This window comes from Anabrus simplex, chromosome 2 (genome assembly GCF_040414725.1).
Source record: "Anabrus simplex isolate iqAnaSimp1 chromosome 2, ASM4041472v1, whole genome shotgun sequence".
NCBI lineage: Eukaryota > Metazoa > Arthropoda > Insecta > Orthoptera > Tettigoniidae > Anabrus > Anabrus simplex.
The window spans coordinates 1,099,020,344-1,099,038,424 of NC_090266.1; the positions used below are offsets into that span (position 1 = coordinate 1,099,020,344).

An 18,081-nucleotide genomic window follows, 5' to 3' on the forward strand; every position below is an offset into this window, starting at 1 on the left:
CTGGCACATGACACATGGAACTGTAACTGCACGGAAGAGAGAACATTGTGAGGCAACATGGCATGCTCTGCATCAACGGGAAAGTGCCTGTACTGGATGTGCTGGGTGTAGTTACGGCCAGCGTAAAGCTGCACGGAACTTGAAGGAACAGACCGAACACCGAAATTTGTGCCCAATAATCACGTTTAGAGGTTGCTTTCAGATTAAGATTTTGCAGTTAATATGAAATATACATATCACAGTTACAGCGAGAGTACAGGTTTTTAAATGTAACTATTCTAGGATATTTTCAACAACTGAAATGTATCAGCCTGTATAGTGAGCAATTAAGGCCAGGATAAAACTTCACGACATGTGGAAAAGCACCTTTTCAATACTTTATGTTTTATTGATTTACATAAATATTTTTACATTATTGTTATGTCATCAGCAGGACATGTTTCGCCTATTTTTTTTGGCATCTTCAGCCGCTGTTCTACTACCTAATATCAAAATAGCCAGGATCCTGGTTTTTGCTTAATAATAAAATACTTAAAATGGTTAAGCAGATATGAATTAACTAAAAATATTTTTGTGTGTATTATGCCTAAAAATAGGCGAAACATGTACTGCTTATGACATAACAATAATGTAAAAATATTTATGTAAATCTATAAAACAATGTATTGAAAAGGTGGACTCAAAAAATAAATATTCTTTTAGAAAGGTATACGGAGCTCAATAGGGACCCAACGATGAGATTTATAACTTGCAATGTGGAAAAGTAGTCAGAACTCTGAAATACGAGGACAGTTTGAAAAGTTCTCGGAATCACCGCTAGATGTCAGTGCTAGAGCAACGAGGTTCCCACGCAATAATCATACATCCTTTGTGAGTGAACACGTGGCGCATCAGTGCTCTAGCTGCAGGAGTGTGGTAGTGACGACTTTTTGTTGTTGTTCCCATGTAGTGATTTGTGACAATGGAAAAAACTGAGATTTGAGCAGTGATTAAATACTTTGTAAAGAAAGGTATGAAAGCAAAGGAAATTCATGCCGACTTTCAGAACACACTGGGGGACTCTGCTCCTTCATTTTCAACTGTTGCCAAGTGGACCAGCGAGTTTAAATTTGGTCGGGAGAGCTTGGATGATGATCCGCGTAGTGGACGGCCAAAAAGTGTTACGACCCCAGAATTTATCGCAAAAGTGCATAAAATGGTCATGGAGGATCGTCGACTGAAAGTGCGGGAGATTGCTGAAGCTGTACGGATGTCTTTTGAATGGGTATATTATATTTTAACCGAAGTATTGGGTATGAAAAAATTATCTGCAAGATGGGTGCCGCGGCTCTTGACATTGGACAATAAACACACCAGATTGGAAATGTCTGAACAAAGTCTGGCCCGTTTTCAGTGCAACCAACAAGATTTTTTGCGCCGGTTTGTGACTACAGATGAAACCTGGGTCCACTACTATACCCCAGAGACAAAACAGCAGTCAAAGCAGTGGAAACATGCTGATTCACCACCACCAAAGAAAGCAAAGGCAGTGCGTTCGGCTGGAAAGGTCATGGCCTCAGTTTTCTGGGATGCAAAAGGCATTCTGCTAATAGATTATCTTCCTACTGGCCAAACAATTACGGGGCAATGCTATGCAAACCTCCTAGACCAACTACAGGAAAAGATACGCGAAACAAGGCCTGGTTTGGCAAGGAAAATGGTCATCCTTCATCAGGACAACGCTCTGCAACACACAAGTGATATTGTCATGGCAAAACTTCATGAACTGGAGTACGAATTGTTGCCACATCCACCTTATTCACCTGATTTGGCACCATCAGACTTTCATCTATTCCCCAAGCGGAAAATTTTCCTCGGTGGACGGAGATTTCCTACAAGGGAAGAACTGACAGCCGAATTGGAGAGGTATTTTGCAGGCCTGGAGGAATCTCATTTTTGAGATGGGATCAAGGCACTGGAACATCACTGGAGCAAATGCATTAGTCCACAGGGAGACTATGTTGAAAAATAAAAGCAGTTCCACAGAGGTAAGATACTTAATTCTAGTACATTCCAGGAACTTTTCAAAGCACCTACGTACGCACACAAAAAGATCAGGTTTAAATGTTGGTTTTTGGAATAAGAATGCTTTCATTCATTCATCCTGAAATACACCTGTCATAATTACACTGCCAATAGATGTGTCTACAAACATCACAAAAAGAACTCTGGTGTGACATTCTGCAAAGTGTACAGTCTTTTGTACCATATACAATATGTTACAAGCTTCAATGAAAATACTTTTACAGAACAGTTGAAAACATAACAGAACACATTAAGTGATTCGCATGTACCGAAGGTCAGTGGCCGGGACAACAGGACTCACAGAACAAAGACGATATCAGAGAAAACAGAACACTACAACACGTGGTGGCACACGGTCAGCTAGTAGGCGAAGGGTCAATGGCAGTGCATAGTGGCACTTTTGATGGGACAATGAGTCACTGCCTCGGTCTCGCTTGAGAATGTTTCAAAACAACTGACACTCTGTATTCTGGAACAACAGAACAAAACTGTGCATCAGCACAGTGTGCCAAAACAGGGACATAGTGCGCAATCCTAATAAAGATACGTGGTAACAACGCTTGTTTTGCAGCACTTAGAGACGGGGCACACAAAGTTGGATGATGGGTATAACCTTGATTGAAAGACCTTCTCCTCACTTTGATGCCAGCCAGGGATCCAATGGACATGGCGACAAAACAAAAATGGCCAGCTGGAAACCAGCAGGAACCGAACCCACAATGCTCTACCATTATGCTGGGTTGGCCAAGTCATTTCTGTTCTGTTGGCTGAGATCTAAGTTATAGGTCTAGCACAATGGCCAGCCACTGGCCTTCGGTACATGCGAATCACTTAATGTGTTCTGTTATGTTTTCAACTGTTCTGTAAGAGTATTTTCATTGAAGCGTAGTAACATATTGTATATTGTGGCCCATTCAAATTGAATATTTAGCTTGCATGACCACACTGTACATGAAACAGACTTTCAGCTTGTTAGGTCATGTTGTGTATATATATTACATGCTGAAGAGATGTTAGGAACAGAATGAAAATAGCTAACTGGACACCAGTGGGAATCAAACTCACAACCTTTGAATTTTTCCTCTGATGATCTAACATTGAGCTATGGTAGCTCTGTTGGCTGGGATCATATGGGCATCAGATAATTGGCCATTTTGCAACATTAGGAGGTATAAGACTCAAATCCCATTGCAGAAACCTAGGATTGTAGATGCATATAGTTAATTCAGAGAGGCTTGTAGACTGAATGTTGAAAGGTGTGACAGTCCATACCAAAGATGGATGAATGAATCAATGTAATATGTACACATGATGCTTACTATTGTAACTCATTTAAATTATTACAGAAACAGGTAATGATGATGATGATCTTTTTTAAATTCCCGAAATTCATCCATGTCATCAATTATTGATGAGAGTGATGAACTATTCAATCACTGGACTGACAACTATACCATTCAACAAGGCAGTCTTCATATAGGCATTTAAAGGTGTTTTAATAATTAGCAAGCATTTCAAAGAAAGAAAGAAAGAAAGAAAGAAAGAAAGAAAGAAAGAAAGAAAGAATTCCACCTGCAATTAGAAACTCTTCATCGACCTACATAATCACAAAGGAAATTCAGTTCCTGTTTCAAAAAATCAAGAATGTAGGAAAACATGTTACCATAACGTGGATACTTTCATACAGTGGAATCCAAGGTAATGAGTCTCCTGATTAGGCAGCGAAAGAAGCTATAGGACATCAAGTGAGTGACCCAAACATACCTATGCCTCATAGTGACATAATAACACATCATAGATAAGTAAAATTAAAAATCCATCTTTTCAAGACTAATTTTTAATTTTACTTATCTATTATTCTCGGTTCAATACACACTTGAAAATGAAATTCTTAAATTTAAGTAATAACACATGTTAAAAAGTTATGCCAACAATGGAAGTGGACTGGCTTGCCACTTCACAAAGCAAATTCCATGAAATAACATCTAGTTCCACAACATAGTACCCAGTTAAGAACCTGAGCAGGCACGATCAGGTTTTAATATCACAACTGAGGACAGCACACACAAAGCTAACCCACAGTTAGCTTCTAACAAAAGAACAGCATACCATCTGCAATGTATGTAACTCACCATTGACAATCAAACATATAATTACTAAATGTCAGCTGTACGAACAACGGGGGAAAGTACCATGGTATTCCTAATGATATCCAAAAGGCACTGAACTCTCCATCATTATGCCTCCAAATTATTAAATTTTTTAAAGATTCTTCTTTATATTACCAAATATAAAGATTATAATTTTGTAGGTTGTATGTTCAATGTAAGCCTTTTGTTTATGTAAAATTGCAAATTATTTTGATGTTTTTACATTTAATGTAAGTTGCGATATGACCATTGAGTTAAAGTGACTATAAACATTTTTAAAAAATTTAAATGCATTCCAGTAAAAGTATTACTTAATCATGTACCAAATCAAATTCAATCTGCTTTCTTGAATTAGTAATGGAGCACCATTCACAAGGGAAAAAAAAAAACCCAAACAATATTTCATTATTTGCCAACAAGTACATTGCTTTGTTTAGACTCACCAAATTTCCAAAAAATACTGTTTCCATGGTGGATTGCGGCTGTCGAAAGTTAAGTCTCTGTGAAGCTCCCAGCCAGGGCTTGGCACTTCGTGGTGTGCTGAAAGCAGAATATTTCAGTACTGGATATACTGTGGAACTACATTTTAGATATGAAGTCATAATCATATGAATAACAAAAAAAGACATAATCAGCTTCTGGCAAGACTTTCACGATATACAGTACAACAAGAAAACTTTAGCTACAAGTTGAGAACGAACTCCACGTGTATAGGAACAACATAGAAATATTAAATTTCATATCAAGAACTAGCTAAACATCCAACTATTTAATTAGTTTGAATGTTCTGTAGTGTGTTTTATACTGATAAGCAGTTCACTTTTCTAGACTATGAAAACATATGCAATACTTATAAAAACACACACGCACATGCACGCACACACACGTGCGCACGCGTACACACACACACACACACACACACACACACACACACAAAAGGCTTTTCACCTAGGGTGTTTCACCAAAATCATTTTTAATCCATTGAAGATATTGATATGCTGTTTTCATATTTTTAAATGGTATTCAAGGACACATGAAATGCTGTGATTCATTCTTCTGAAGGATTATTAATAACACAGATGTCAACACCAACTTTTTAATGTTAAACTACAGTACCATGTTTTGATACTAGCAGAAAAGTTTGCACTACTATTACTTAAGACATGTAATTAACTCATATATTTATAATTACTTTTTTTGAAACATCAATAATATTTTAAACTTGTGATTCCAGTGGCTGAGAGCAGGTGCTGGTCTAGTCATATCAGAGAGTATTTGCTGGCTCAAGGAGGTGTTGACATGCAAGCTATCTTCTTGTTGTAATCTCAGCCATACAACTGGTACTGTACAGTATGTACAAGCAGATCTTGTAAATACAATGTGATGCAATGCTTTTATGACAGGCTAACAAATGATGGAATAGGGGTGTTTAAGTTTTTAAAAGAAATAAAATAATAGTACTGGTTAAAATGGAATGTAGCTAAAGCTTTATTGTCTCTGTTTTGAGATTACAGTACATGTGAATTGAAAAATGAAAATAACATATCAAAACTGAACAGCTCCGTTTGGAAAAGCAAATGAATAATGCCAGAGTTAAGACTTCATTGGTAACGATCCAAGTAAACTGGACGCAGGAACATAATACACTATATCGGTTTGCTGTAACACTAATGGGAGTTTTGCATTTAGAGATGTTGTAGGCAACAAGATTTTTTTCTTTATGTGACAAAGTCACCACTCTAATTTTCTGCTTGCAGTCAATCAGTGGCTGACTAAGCAGAATTATCACTAAAACAATGGATAAAAATTAATTAGGAAATGTTTGAAACTCTTGAATTAGTGATCATCACACTGATGTTTCCATTTTATTACATGCTCAAAATGTTGACCATCAACAGCAATGCAAATCTGCAGTCTGTTTTCAAGGTTTGATGCCACAGACTGAAAGGTTTCTCCTGGTATTGCAGAACATGCTGCGATGATACCAACCAATACTATTGTTTTATTTCTTTAGTTTGCCCAACATAAAAACACTGCAAACTGAAGAGATACATCACACTGTGTGATATTTCTAAAAGTAACTGTCCAATGTATGTATTAATTACGTATCTGAATTTGTAACAGTTTGAACTTTTTTATTAGTGTCAGAAATTAACTATAGTTCCATTTTTTTTGCTAGGGGCTTTACGTTGCACTGACACAGATAGGTCTTATGGCGATGATGTGATAGGAAAGGCCTAGGAGTTGGAAGGAAGCGGCCATGGCCTTAATTAAGGGACAGCCCCAGCATTTTCCTGGTGTGAAAATGGGAAACCACAGAAAACCATCTTCAGGGCTGCCGATAGTGGGATTCGAACCTACTATCTCCCGGATGCAAGCTCACAGCCGCGTGCCTCTACGTGCACGGCCAACTCGCCCGGTATAGTTCCATTTAAAAATCTAAGTTGGTCTCAATATTTCCATAATTAATCCCATAAAGAAATGTAGCACAAGATTTCATGAGAACCTTAATTGCATTTTAAAATATGAAAACATTAATTTGGAGCAACATCTCAGGTGAATAATCCTATAAAACACAAAATCTCTGGAATAATACATCAACTGCAACCAATATATGACTTAAGTATTAATTTACTTATGCACTTGCACAATTACTTTATATTTATAGGGCTAAAATGCAAAACTTGTCATAGATTTTTATAAGAAACATCCAGAAATATACTGGGACAATTTGCAGCAATTACAGCTCCTTCAAACTACAGCATTCATGAACCAATAGGATAGGCTAGTGATCTGTATGATATAGTGTCTATTAGGATTTTCACCCCTAAAATCATTATTGGACTACTCTCCTGCTCAAAGCTAATAGCAGACTATTATGGATGACCATTTGGTGAACCATGGGTTATTTCAAATCCCAGGGTTCCTATTTCAATCCTAAAAGCAAATATTTACAGTCACATGCACTATTATAAATACCACAATAACACAAGTTTTCAAGCAGATTTATCACACAAAGGTACAGAGAGTCGATGACTAAGTCATCCCAAGCTTTTAAGTGATATAACAACAAACTATTATAAATCAACATCAAATGATGGTTAAAAATAACTATAAAAGCTACACATATAGAACTATAGAGGAGGAAAATAATTTTTTGTGTACGGTATGTTGTCATAAGTACGGTTCTAAAATATACAAGAATATGTAATGAGAAGATAGATGTTAGAAGGACAGAAAGAAAATAGTTAAGTCAAAGACAGTGTACATGAAATGTTTAAAAGACATTAAGGGGCTACATATTTTTTAAAAGAAGCAGAGAAGAAAAACGAAAATGTGGTTACAGTACAAATTTGGTAGCTAGTGTATTCCATCTTCAGATAATACAACTTCGGTGGACGAAATTTTCTCTGAAGGAAGGGAAAGCAAAAAGATACAGTTATAAATAAACATTATCCACAAAACAAAATCCATGGTGTATTTCTGTAGAGAGAGAGAGTGCACGCACGTGCACGGAAGACAGTAAGAGAATGGTAAGAAAGGAATCACAAAAAATAGCAAGCGGATAATATCGAGCAATATGCAAGGAAAAGCAGATTATTAAAAGAAAGCTTACCACATAAAATACGAGTGACATGTACAAGAAGAACTATCACAGCTGTTTTGAACAAAGTTGAGAAAAAAAGGTGAACACTAAAACAAATTAATTCACATATGTGGCTATATAGCCTCTTCTCATTGCTCTATGGATACAACAATGGCTAAAACATGTTCTATTTATGTGATTTAACTTTCCTTTATTAACATATTTAATTTTTCCCCATTCATTGTTCATTGATTTCAGGTAATCTTGAGGATGGAAAACCACTGCAGTGATTGGTAGTAATTTAGAGGGTAATTCTGAAACTCTGGCACAAGTAATTCTAAAACCACATGAAATTGCTGAATTGAAGTTCTGCCCTATTGTTTCATGTGAGGTAGAAATGAGTTTCCCTCAGTGTAAAAATATTCAGCAAGGCAATAGACAAGACTTTTGAAAATCTTGAGAAATATAGGATAATTCATTGTAACAAAAATTCTTGAACGGAGTAGCATAAGCAGACTGGAAACTGAAGGACAAATATAGCATTTTGTTTCAAAGCTGTATACCTAACATATTTGTTATCTGTTTGTGGCCATTTCTTGAACTTCAATGCCTTTTCGAACATGTATTTCTTGCATTTTGCTGCCTACTAAACTGCTTATTACTTAAATTTTTAATGCCTTTTTGCCTGCCTATTTAACACCATTTTAGAAACCATAACTCTGCACCCTAGTTATGACTATGGTGAATATAAAAATTATGTTTTGTTCTGTTTTATTAAAAGCAGAAGTTTGTGTTACTAGCACTCTCTCCAGTGCAGGGCCATTGCAGAAAAACTTGCCTGGCACACCGTATTTGCTATAACCTTTTATTTGCTATAACCTTTGTTTAGCAGGAATATTTTCTTAAATAAATATAAAAGACATATCAGATTAAACCTCGTGCATTAGTGCAGAGGAATAATTGGGTGAATTATATGAGAATTTGCATCTTGGGGTCTATGAAATCAGATAACTAAAGAATGTTGCAACGGAGATATACTACTGTTTTAATTTTGAAGAAGGTTTATGTCTAAGCAAAGACACTTCATCTCTCCATTCTGTACTTTATAAAATAGATCAAGCCTACTTCGTCTCCCATGTAGACAACCACCTTCACTGGAGATCAACAATCCAACAGCTGATAAGTTTATATCGAAGATTTCAAGGTCTGTTAAAGTCCAAGTTGGATCATAACACAGTAAGGATTTAGCTGCCAGGGGAGTCCAGTTACCTTAGAATAAATAGAAGTATTTCAATTGCCTTGATACTAAATAGTGCAATGGTATTTAAAACACCAGGAACCACTCAAAAAAACACCTATGAAATGATCCAACCAGAACAAAATTGTATATTAAGCTTTAAAACCATACAGTCATCATGAAGCAGCACAGATGCAACACGGGAAAGCAAATGTTACCTAATGATGCAACAAGATGGACTGAACATTTCCCACCAAATTAATATCTCACCCATGACTAACACAGAACATTAGCCCGCATAACAATATGCCTAACAAGAATAAGTAATTAATAGGCTATACGATGCATGAAAGAAATACAGTACTAAAGAAAGCTAAAAATAGGCAAAAAAAAAATCAGAAAGATGGTAGAAAGTTTTATTCAATCCTTTGATTTGTAAATGAATAATTATGTAAATATTTCACAAATAATTCATATATTTGTAGTATTCTTTACAGCAACTGTCATAATGAGGCCCTGCTGACGTGTGGATATCGTATCATTTCCTATCTCAATCAGAATCCATATTTTTGGTCAAAATTACATATTGTTACTATGCAAGATAATATTAAGTGTTTCTCTTTCACTGGAATGAGGTAGATATTTTACAATCAGAGGCACGATAGCCAAGTGGGATTATCACTGGCTTCTCACTGAGGCAGCTGCAGTTCAATTCCTTTTTGAAATGAAAAGTTATGTCCCTATGGTTCGGATTCCACATAAAATAGGAGGGCTTATGGCTATAATCATGATATCGACAATCACATAAAACTACATGCTTACTTTAGTTTATAATCACAACAGTCATGAATTTCTCTAGTAATTTACTACATAAGTAGAAATATTATTTTTACAATGTTTCTTTAAATACACATTTCTCATTACTGCTAGAAAATTCTTGTTCTGTACTGTCACTGAAAAAATTTACATATTTTTAATCTTATTTGACTTAGAGTATATATTATCAGCCAGATAAACGAAGACTATAAGGCATCACATTAAATTCACACATACATCCTGAAATTAATATAGTGTTAAGTTAATTATCAGTTTCTTCAATTCTGAGCAAATATTCAACCTCTGATAACAACGGATTGTAATTAATGAACAATAAATACTCTAATACGCAGTACAAAAGAACAATTATTGAAGTTGCAAAGAGTAGAAAATAAAATATATAATAAAAGTAAAGAACAGAAAACAACAGAGCACTGACAAAATATACAGCTCTTCTGCATCTCCAACCCTTAACTTATTCTAACCATGTATGAAGCAGATATAAAAATATGTAAATAATAGTTTCCTGGTCTGCAGGTTTGTGTTGCAAGACAAGCATAAAAGACACCATATATTTCTCAGGTAAAAAAGAAAAACTTACTACTATTTTTCATGATAATCTCTGGCAGTAAAGATTTTATATTAAAGATCACCAAACTAAAAAAGTCTCAACAAAAAAGCAAACTCTTTGTGTACTTTATGGAAGTATAAATTAGAAACATATGACAGACTCAATATTCACCTATCAGAAAAAATAAGAAATACAGTCTACTCAACATGAACAAGGTGCACACAACTTTCATGCAGATTAATTTCTTACAAAGAATGATACAATTAAGAAGTATAACATTAACAAAGGTGGAAATGAGAAACTTACATACATGAAAAGAGTAGAAAACGGTATGTATTGTATCCGATACAATATGTTTAACTGATAAACAATATGCACCGAATAATTCTATACCTAACACTTGACTTTCATTTTGTATTCAATTGGCGCAATAACACGTGCCAAAACCTCCATCACGAATTATACAAAAACTGCAAGTCCCACGGATATTTTCTCACAGAACACTTATCATTTCAATACAGTGCAGAGAGAGATCTCCAAACAACTCACTCACGATCATTCCATGAATATCTCATCCATTCTGCAATACTGTAATCAACAATAACAACAAAAAATGCATAGTAGGAAGTAAGCTTTGAATAAAGTAAAATGTGAATAATAATAATAATAATAATAATAATAATAATAATAATAATAATAATAATAATAATAATAATAATAATAATAATAATAATAATAATAATAATAATAATAATAATAATAATAATAATAATAATAATAATAATAATAATAATAATAATAATAATAATAATAATAATAATAATAATAATAATAATAATAATAATAATAATAATAATAATAATAATAATAATAATAATAATAATAATAATAATAATAATAATAATAATAATAATAATAATAATAATAATAATAATAATAATAATAATAATAATAATAATAATAATAATAATAATAATAATAATAATAATAATAATAATAATAATAATAATAATAATAATAATAGAGCCAGAAAACCTGTGTTAATCAATGGATAAATATAAAGCTCATGTCCAAGAAGGTTTTCACAACCTAATTTACAAGTCTGAATAGCTCCTGAATGGTAATTATTGAACACTAAAAAGAGCGATCATATTTAATGGACACACAACCTAAGGATCATGTTGCTGCCAAAGCCAGAATGGAACACAGTTTATTTTCCCCAGCTGAAGTTTAAGTTTCTCCTACAAAAATGAGATTTACCATACACTTGGTAATACAGTTTTTTTTTTGGACAGGAAGAGACTGTGGCCTTAATCAAGGTACAAACCCAGCACATGCCACAGAAAACCATCTTCATAGCTGCCGATGACGAGATTCAAACCCACCATCTCCAGAGTGGCCTGGGACGTCTTGCTCATCAGCCTCGTGTTCTTAGTGTGTGTGGAGTCCCTCAACCAGTCTTAAAATGTATATTAATATTTCATCACAATGATGTACCTCAGATTATTAAAATAATGGTCAGTGAGCTAGCTATGAATTATGTAAAATGTTGTAAAGCCATCAGAAATCATTGGTTTGACAGAACATGATTGTTAAGAGACTTGTCTTATTTCTTCCTCCAAGCAGTGCAGTAAATTATGAAGAAAACATCATGTAGATGTTTCATTTCCTTCAATATAATTTTCTTGTTTTTGAATGGAATTGATTGGACACCAAGGTTCAATTTGGAATGTACTTCCTGATCCCAGTAAAAATCTTACCCCAAGTTGACAGAACCCAGGACACTAGAGTTGACAAGTGAGTTGCTAAACCAAAGCAACAAAGCACTGCCTATGCCAAGTTTTCACTGAATACATGTTTATGACTGTTGATCTGTTTAATAAAAAATATCTGACACAGTTCTCTTCACAGATCTTACAGATTAAGTAAAAAAAAACCTGATCAATAGTTTCAGAGTATGTAAATAATTTGTATAACATGAGTTGCTTGAATATTTTTACTTGATTTGCGTAACTTTCACATGTGTATATTACTCCTGTTAAAGAGCAGTGTAATTCAAGTTCCTGTACTAAGGAAAAATTTATACTAAATGACTAAATTATGTTCAGAGCCCTGTGCGGATATACAAAATATTATCCACATCCACACTTCCTTCATCCGCGGCTATTGTAACTATTTGACTACATTACACCTAATGTATTGAAATGGATAGATCTGTTAACATAGTATGATAGGCCTGATACCTGGCAACAGACCTCTTCAGTGATACATTTATGAGGAATTTCCTCTTGCGACAACTACGGACGTATTGAGTGGTTATCTTTTGGAACTTTTGTTCCTTCCTTCCTTCCTTCCTTCCTTCCTTCCTTCCTTCCTTCCTTCCTTCCTTCCTTCCTTCCACTAATTGAGGACAGGAGCAACTTAGGCTAAGGTCAGATTTACGGCTTTATGGACTTGAGACTCTTAATATATCACCATTTTATCTCACACCAATGTCAAGGGTCCCATCACCATGAGCAAAAGTAACTGCATGAAATGTATGAAAGACTGACTTGTTGAGATTTCTAGAGTACATCTGAGTGAAAAATCAACAAATATAATTATTTAGAAATTATCAGCAAAATTACCCGCACCACCATACAGTTTGCATCCGCCAGGACACTAACTCTGTGGATATCTGCAGATATCCACATCTGTGTAGAGCTCTAATTATGGTTACAAAGTTTACTACCATATAAGAATATACTGTAATTAAAATCCAAACCCTCTTTATAAAAAAGAATCTACAATCTTGCTAGCAGCAAAGAAGTATAATCCGTTACAATGTATTGAAGCTTCCAAATTTTCTTTTCAACATAATTCAACATTGTTCCATAATTATGAAATTAACACAGCTAATACTTAAAAAACAAGCACAAGAAACTTTTTTAAATGAGCTAGGTCATCAGCCCCTAATAGTACCAGATGAAATAAAATGTAAAAATAACTAAAATTTAAAATTTATCCATGGACTAGAATTTAAATGATGATGAAGGAAATGATTGTGAATTTAAAATAATCAGTAGATCTAATTCGGAATGACTTATTTTCTTATAAAATAATTTTAAAAATATATGAAAATATATTAAAATGCAATAAGACATTGCCTTTGAAATGAAATAATATTTTTCATTCGAAATAAATGTTTCAAAAAACATTAAAAATACACAAAAATAGATCAAAAGAGTTAAGAGAATAAAAACATGGTTAAAAAATTCAAAACAAATAGAAACTTCACATTTTAACACAATAAAATAAGCCACTAATCTCTTATAAAATGGATGACGAGGTCTGCTGGCTGCTCGTCATCTCGCAGAATGAGAGAGGTGGTACTCGGAAGTTTTAGACTATGGCACAAATCAGCCAGGTCAAATGATCACGACAAGTACAGAGCGGGTCTTCTCCGTTCAGTACGTTGGAGCGCGTTGCTATACCATGGCTGATCCGAAGACGACATAATACCACTGCTTCCCTCTGTGAAACCCGAAGAAAAGTCTTCCATACCTTTGTAGTTCCTTTTATCGTTCTCAACTTATCTGGAAGTTGAGGGGCCTGCCACTCCACCTCCCAGTAGGATAATACCATGGCTGATCCAAAAGACGACAAAATATCACCGTTTCTCTCTGTGAAACCCAGAGAGAAGTCTTCCATACCTTTGTAGTTCCTTTTATCGTTCTCAGCTTATCTGGAAGTTGAGTGGCCTGCCACTCTATCTCCCAGTGGAACATACACAAATGTCTCAGCTGAAAACAAATATCACTGGGTGGAACCCTGTAAGGCAACGAAGGAAAAGTGACCACCTTCTTGGCGGCCCTTCAACTAAATCTTTTCCCGCTATACCCATGTGGCTCTGAAGCCACAAAATGGTGATTCTGCACTCCCAACACCTGGCCAGCTGATCCTGGATCCGCTACACCAGAGTGTGCCGTGGGAAACGTGCATCAATAGCTCATAGCAAACTCAAGGAACTGGTACACAGCAGAAAAAGCTGATGTTCATTGGACAGTGTATATCATAAAGCTTTGAGGATAGCACAGAGCTCTACTGTGCACACACTATAGGTTTCTGGAGAGGAAAAGGGAACACCGAACGCACAGCCTGCTTTTTCTTCTGGCCTCAAACCATCTGTGTAAATATCTACTGAACCTGGATACTGGCCATATTTACTTTTGGGCTGGTGTGCAGTTCCAGGATAATTTCTGGTCATTGTATTAATCACAGAGATACCTTACTTGGTCGTCTAACAAGACAAGGAACTGAAGGTACATCAAATAATCTGTAACTGCTCTCTATGCGTATAACAATTGGCTGCGTTGCTCATGGATAAGTAGCATACAACCGACTTTTTCCACTATGGAATACGCAGGGATAGCTTGGGTGAAGTGGCATCTGTCACAAGGTCGCAGCACAGGAAAATAGCATTTGTTGACATATCAGGTGTAGAGGCAGCACACCAGATTCGGGTCTTGTAAGGAATGCTCCCGTTGCCAACCTAACTCTGCTCTGGTGGATGCTATTCAGTTTCACAAGGGCACTTTGCTTTGCTGATCCATATGCTGCACTGTTGTAGCCTAAACTGGATAAAATATGTATCCTATAAAATCATAGGAGCACCATGCCATCAATCCCCACGCAATGCCACTAATAAATTTCCAAATATTTAGTTTTTTTAGCATAGACTTTCAACTGACGCACGTGTGGCTCCCACATAATTTAGTATCGAAAAGAATCCCAAGAAATTGGCAAATGTCAACTACTGAAAGAGCGACCCCCACAGCAATATAAAAGCTCAGGATGGGGATGAAGAGTGAACTTTTTTTGTTTTTGTTTTCGCTAGTTGCTTTACGTCACGTCGACAGAGATAGGTCTTATGGCGATGATGGGATAGGCCTAGGAATGGGAAGGAAGTGGCTGTGGCCTTAATTAAGGTACAGCCCTAGCATTTGCCTGGTATGAAAATGGGAAACCATGCAAAGCCATCTTCAGGGCTGCCGACAGTGGGGTTCGAACGCACTATCTCCCAGATGCGAGTTCACAGCTGTGCGCTCCTAACCGCACGGCCAACTTGCCTGGTGACAGCAGAAGTGAACAACAGAGGTCTTTGCACTTGAAAACCAAAAGCCATGTTCTAAGGTTCACTTTTCCACTCTCCTAATAGCTTGCTATAATTGTTGCTCTGCATCTGTCATATTTTCTGAGCTTTACTGCAGAGCAATATCGTCCACGTATATCAACGGTACAACTGCTGGACCAGCAGCATCGACTATACCGTTTATAGCAATCACGAACAGAGTGACATGGAGAACCAATTGCTGTGGGACTCCATTTTCTTAAATGTGCCCTCCCGACACGGACAGGGAATAGACGAAAGTGACAAAGAATTAGCAATAAAAACCAGCAAGTTATCTCAGAATTTCCATTCATGAGGGACTGAAAGGTTTCCACATTGCCATGTGGTGTCATAGGCCTTCCCTAATCAAAGAAAACAGCCACCAAATGCTGTTTTCAGAGAAATGCATCATGAATAGAACTCTCCAGCATACCAAGTGATCAGCAGTGGAGTAGACAGTATTCTAGAATCTGATGATATTTTTTCAAGAAAAAAAAACATGTCTCTTTTTCAAGTATGTTTTTCTTTTTCAGGTAGTTCATAAATTTATTACACAAATTTAGTTTGGTTAGACAGAAAAACCTAACAGTTACAAATAAAATGAGTCGAAACTGAAAAGAATGAAGCCTCCATCTAGCAGCGAGGATAGGAAATGTGCCGGCTGCCAAAACCTGTCGCACTCCTCTGAATGACAGATGAAATGAAATGTTAATGGAGAGTGTTGCTGGAATGAAAGATGACAGGGAAAACCGGAGTAACCGGAGAAAAACCTGTCCTGCCTCTGCTTTGTCCAGTACAAATCTCACATGGAATGACTGGGATTTGAAGTATGGTATCCGGCAGTGAGTGGCCAGTGCGCTGCCGCCTGAACCACAGAGTCTTCGGCTTCAGATAATAAATAAATACTTAAAAAGGGTGAAAGGCATTGAACTTCCCTCCTTAATAAGCAAAGGAGAAAATAGCAATGGATCATCGAAGAGCATAAAGGCAGAGGTGCTCTTCTGTAAGGATTTCAAGCCAAATCAGATCACGACACTGTCTAAGAAGAAGGGAAATTTCAGGCTTCTACAAAGCAGTACGGGTCATTAACAAAAATCAATTTATTAGGAAAGGAAAGTTCCTTCCTTCATGAGGTAACCAATGCTTTCTCTCATTTAAATTACTTGGGATGAAGCATGAACATTTATATTATGAGCAATAAATATGTTTACTTTGACATACTTTGACTGAAACTTCGGCAGTATAAAATGCTAGATATCAAACATTTTAGATTCCGGATTTCATGAGGAATTACACACTATAAACTTCATTTTATCTGTATTGACTGGTGAACTCTTACATTAATACCAAAAACAGTATTTATTTATTTATTTATTTATTTATTTATTTATTTATTTATTTATTTATTTATTTAAGAGGATAATAAATACTGTTTTTGGTATTAATGAAAGAGTTTCCTGAGGAACCTTAACCTTCTGAATCAACAGTATAGTGTAAAATGCAACAACTGACTATTGTTAACAATGGCGAAGTGTTCGTTTCACGTTATACTCCCTATTCAGTAGTACAAAGTTCAGGTTCACTTTCTCTTTAAATTTTTCATACAGCATTAACCAAAAGACTTACAGTATATCAAGTAATAGAAAAGATGTCAAGACAGCATTTCTAGTAGATATTAGCTCAGGAATTATGGATCATGATAGGTTTTTATACCAAAAAGGAAATTCAACAATGTTTAACAAAGAGAAAGTGGCAATACAAATGCATTAAGAAGCTGTAATTAAAAGAAATATCTATTACAGCACCTACAGTTGTAGAAAATGGAGCCTACTTAAATGAGTTCCTGTGTGATGAGATAATTGTGGTATATATGAAGAAAAACAACAGAATGTTTTGCAGTACCTGATACACTGTCATATTTATTCTACTGAATTCAATTCTCTGCTAGTGCATGTGAAATTTTTGCTATTTCCACTGGATCAAGTAGAGGTTCAGCAAAAAATATTTGCTATACTGGTACTGTAAACTTTATTGTTAGCAGTTTTGCAGATGTTTCAAACTATAATTTGTTTCTGCTTATTTTATCTGTTTTGGAAGCTTAATACTGTTTGTAATTTGTCACTCTATAAGATGATATGCCAATTTTTATACCATATATCTACAGAGAATTAAACTAATATGTATATTTTACAAGAAATGATGTTTTTATTTTCCTACAGTGGTGAAAGTGGTTTGAAATATGCAATACATTTCATTTATCTAAAAACACACTCAAAAATATACCTGTTTGGCTCCTTGGTCGAATGGTCAGCATACTGGCATTCAGTTCAGAGGGTTGTGGGTTCAATTCCCAGCCGGGCCATGGATTTTAAATGTGTTTGGTTAATTCCTCCAGTTCAGGGGCTGGGTGTTCTTCATACACATCCTCATTTGTATACAACAGATCACACTACTAATGACCACAAAAACATGCAACAGTTAATACATTCCTAACATACAGTTGGCATC

General features: G+C 35.5%; 1 protein-coding gene across 1 annotated transcript in view; it reads right to left on the reverse strand.

The window, feature by feature from the left end:
- The window catches only part of LOC136864721 (protein FAM135A), a 570,393-nt gene that overhangs the window by 273,777 nt on the left and 278,535 nt on the right, over window positions 1-18,081 (reverse strand). Inside the window, exon 7 of the mRNA XM_068226397.1 lies at window positions 4,658-4,754. Coding sequence (XP_068082498.1) covers window positions 4,658-4,754 — 97 coding nt within the window. The remainder of the gene's footprint in view (window positions 1-4,657; window positions 4,755-18,081) is intronic.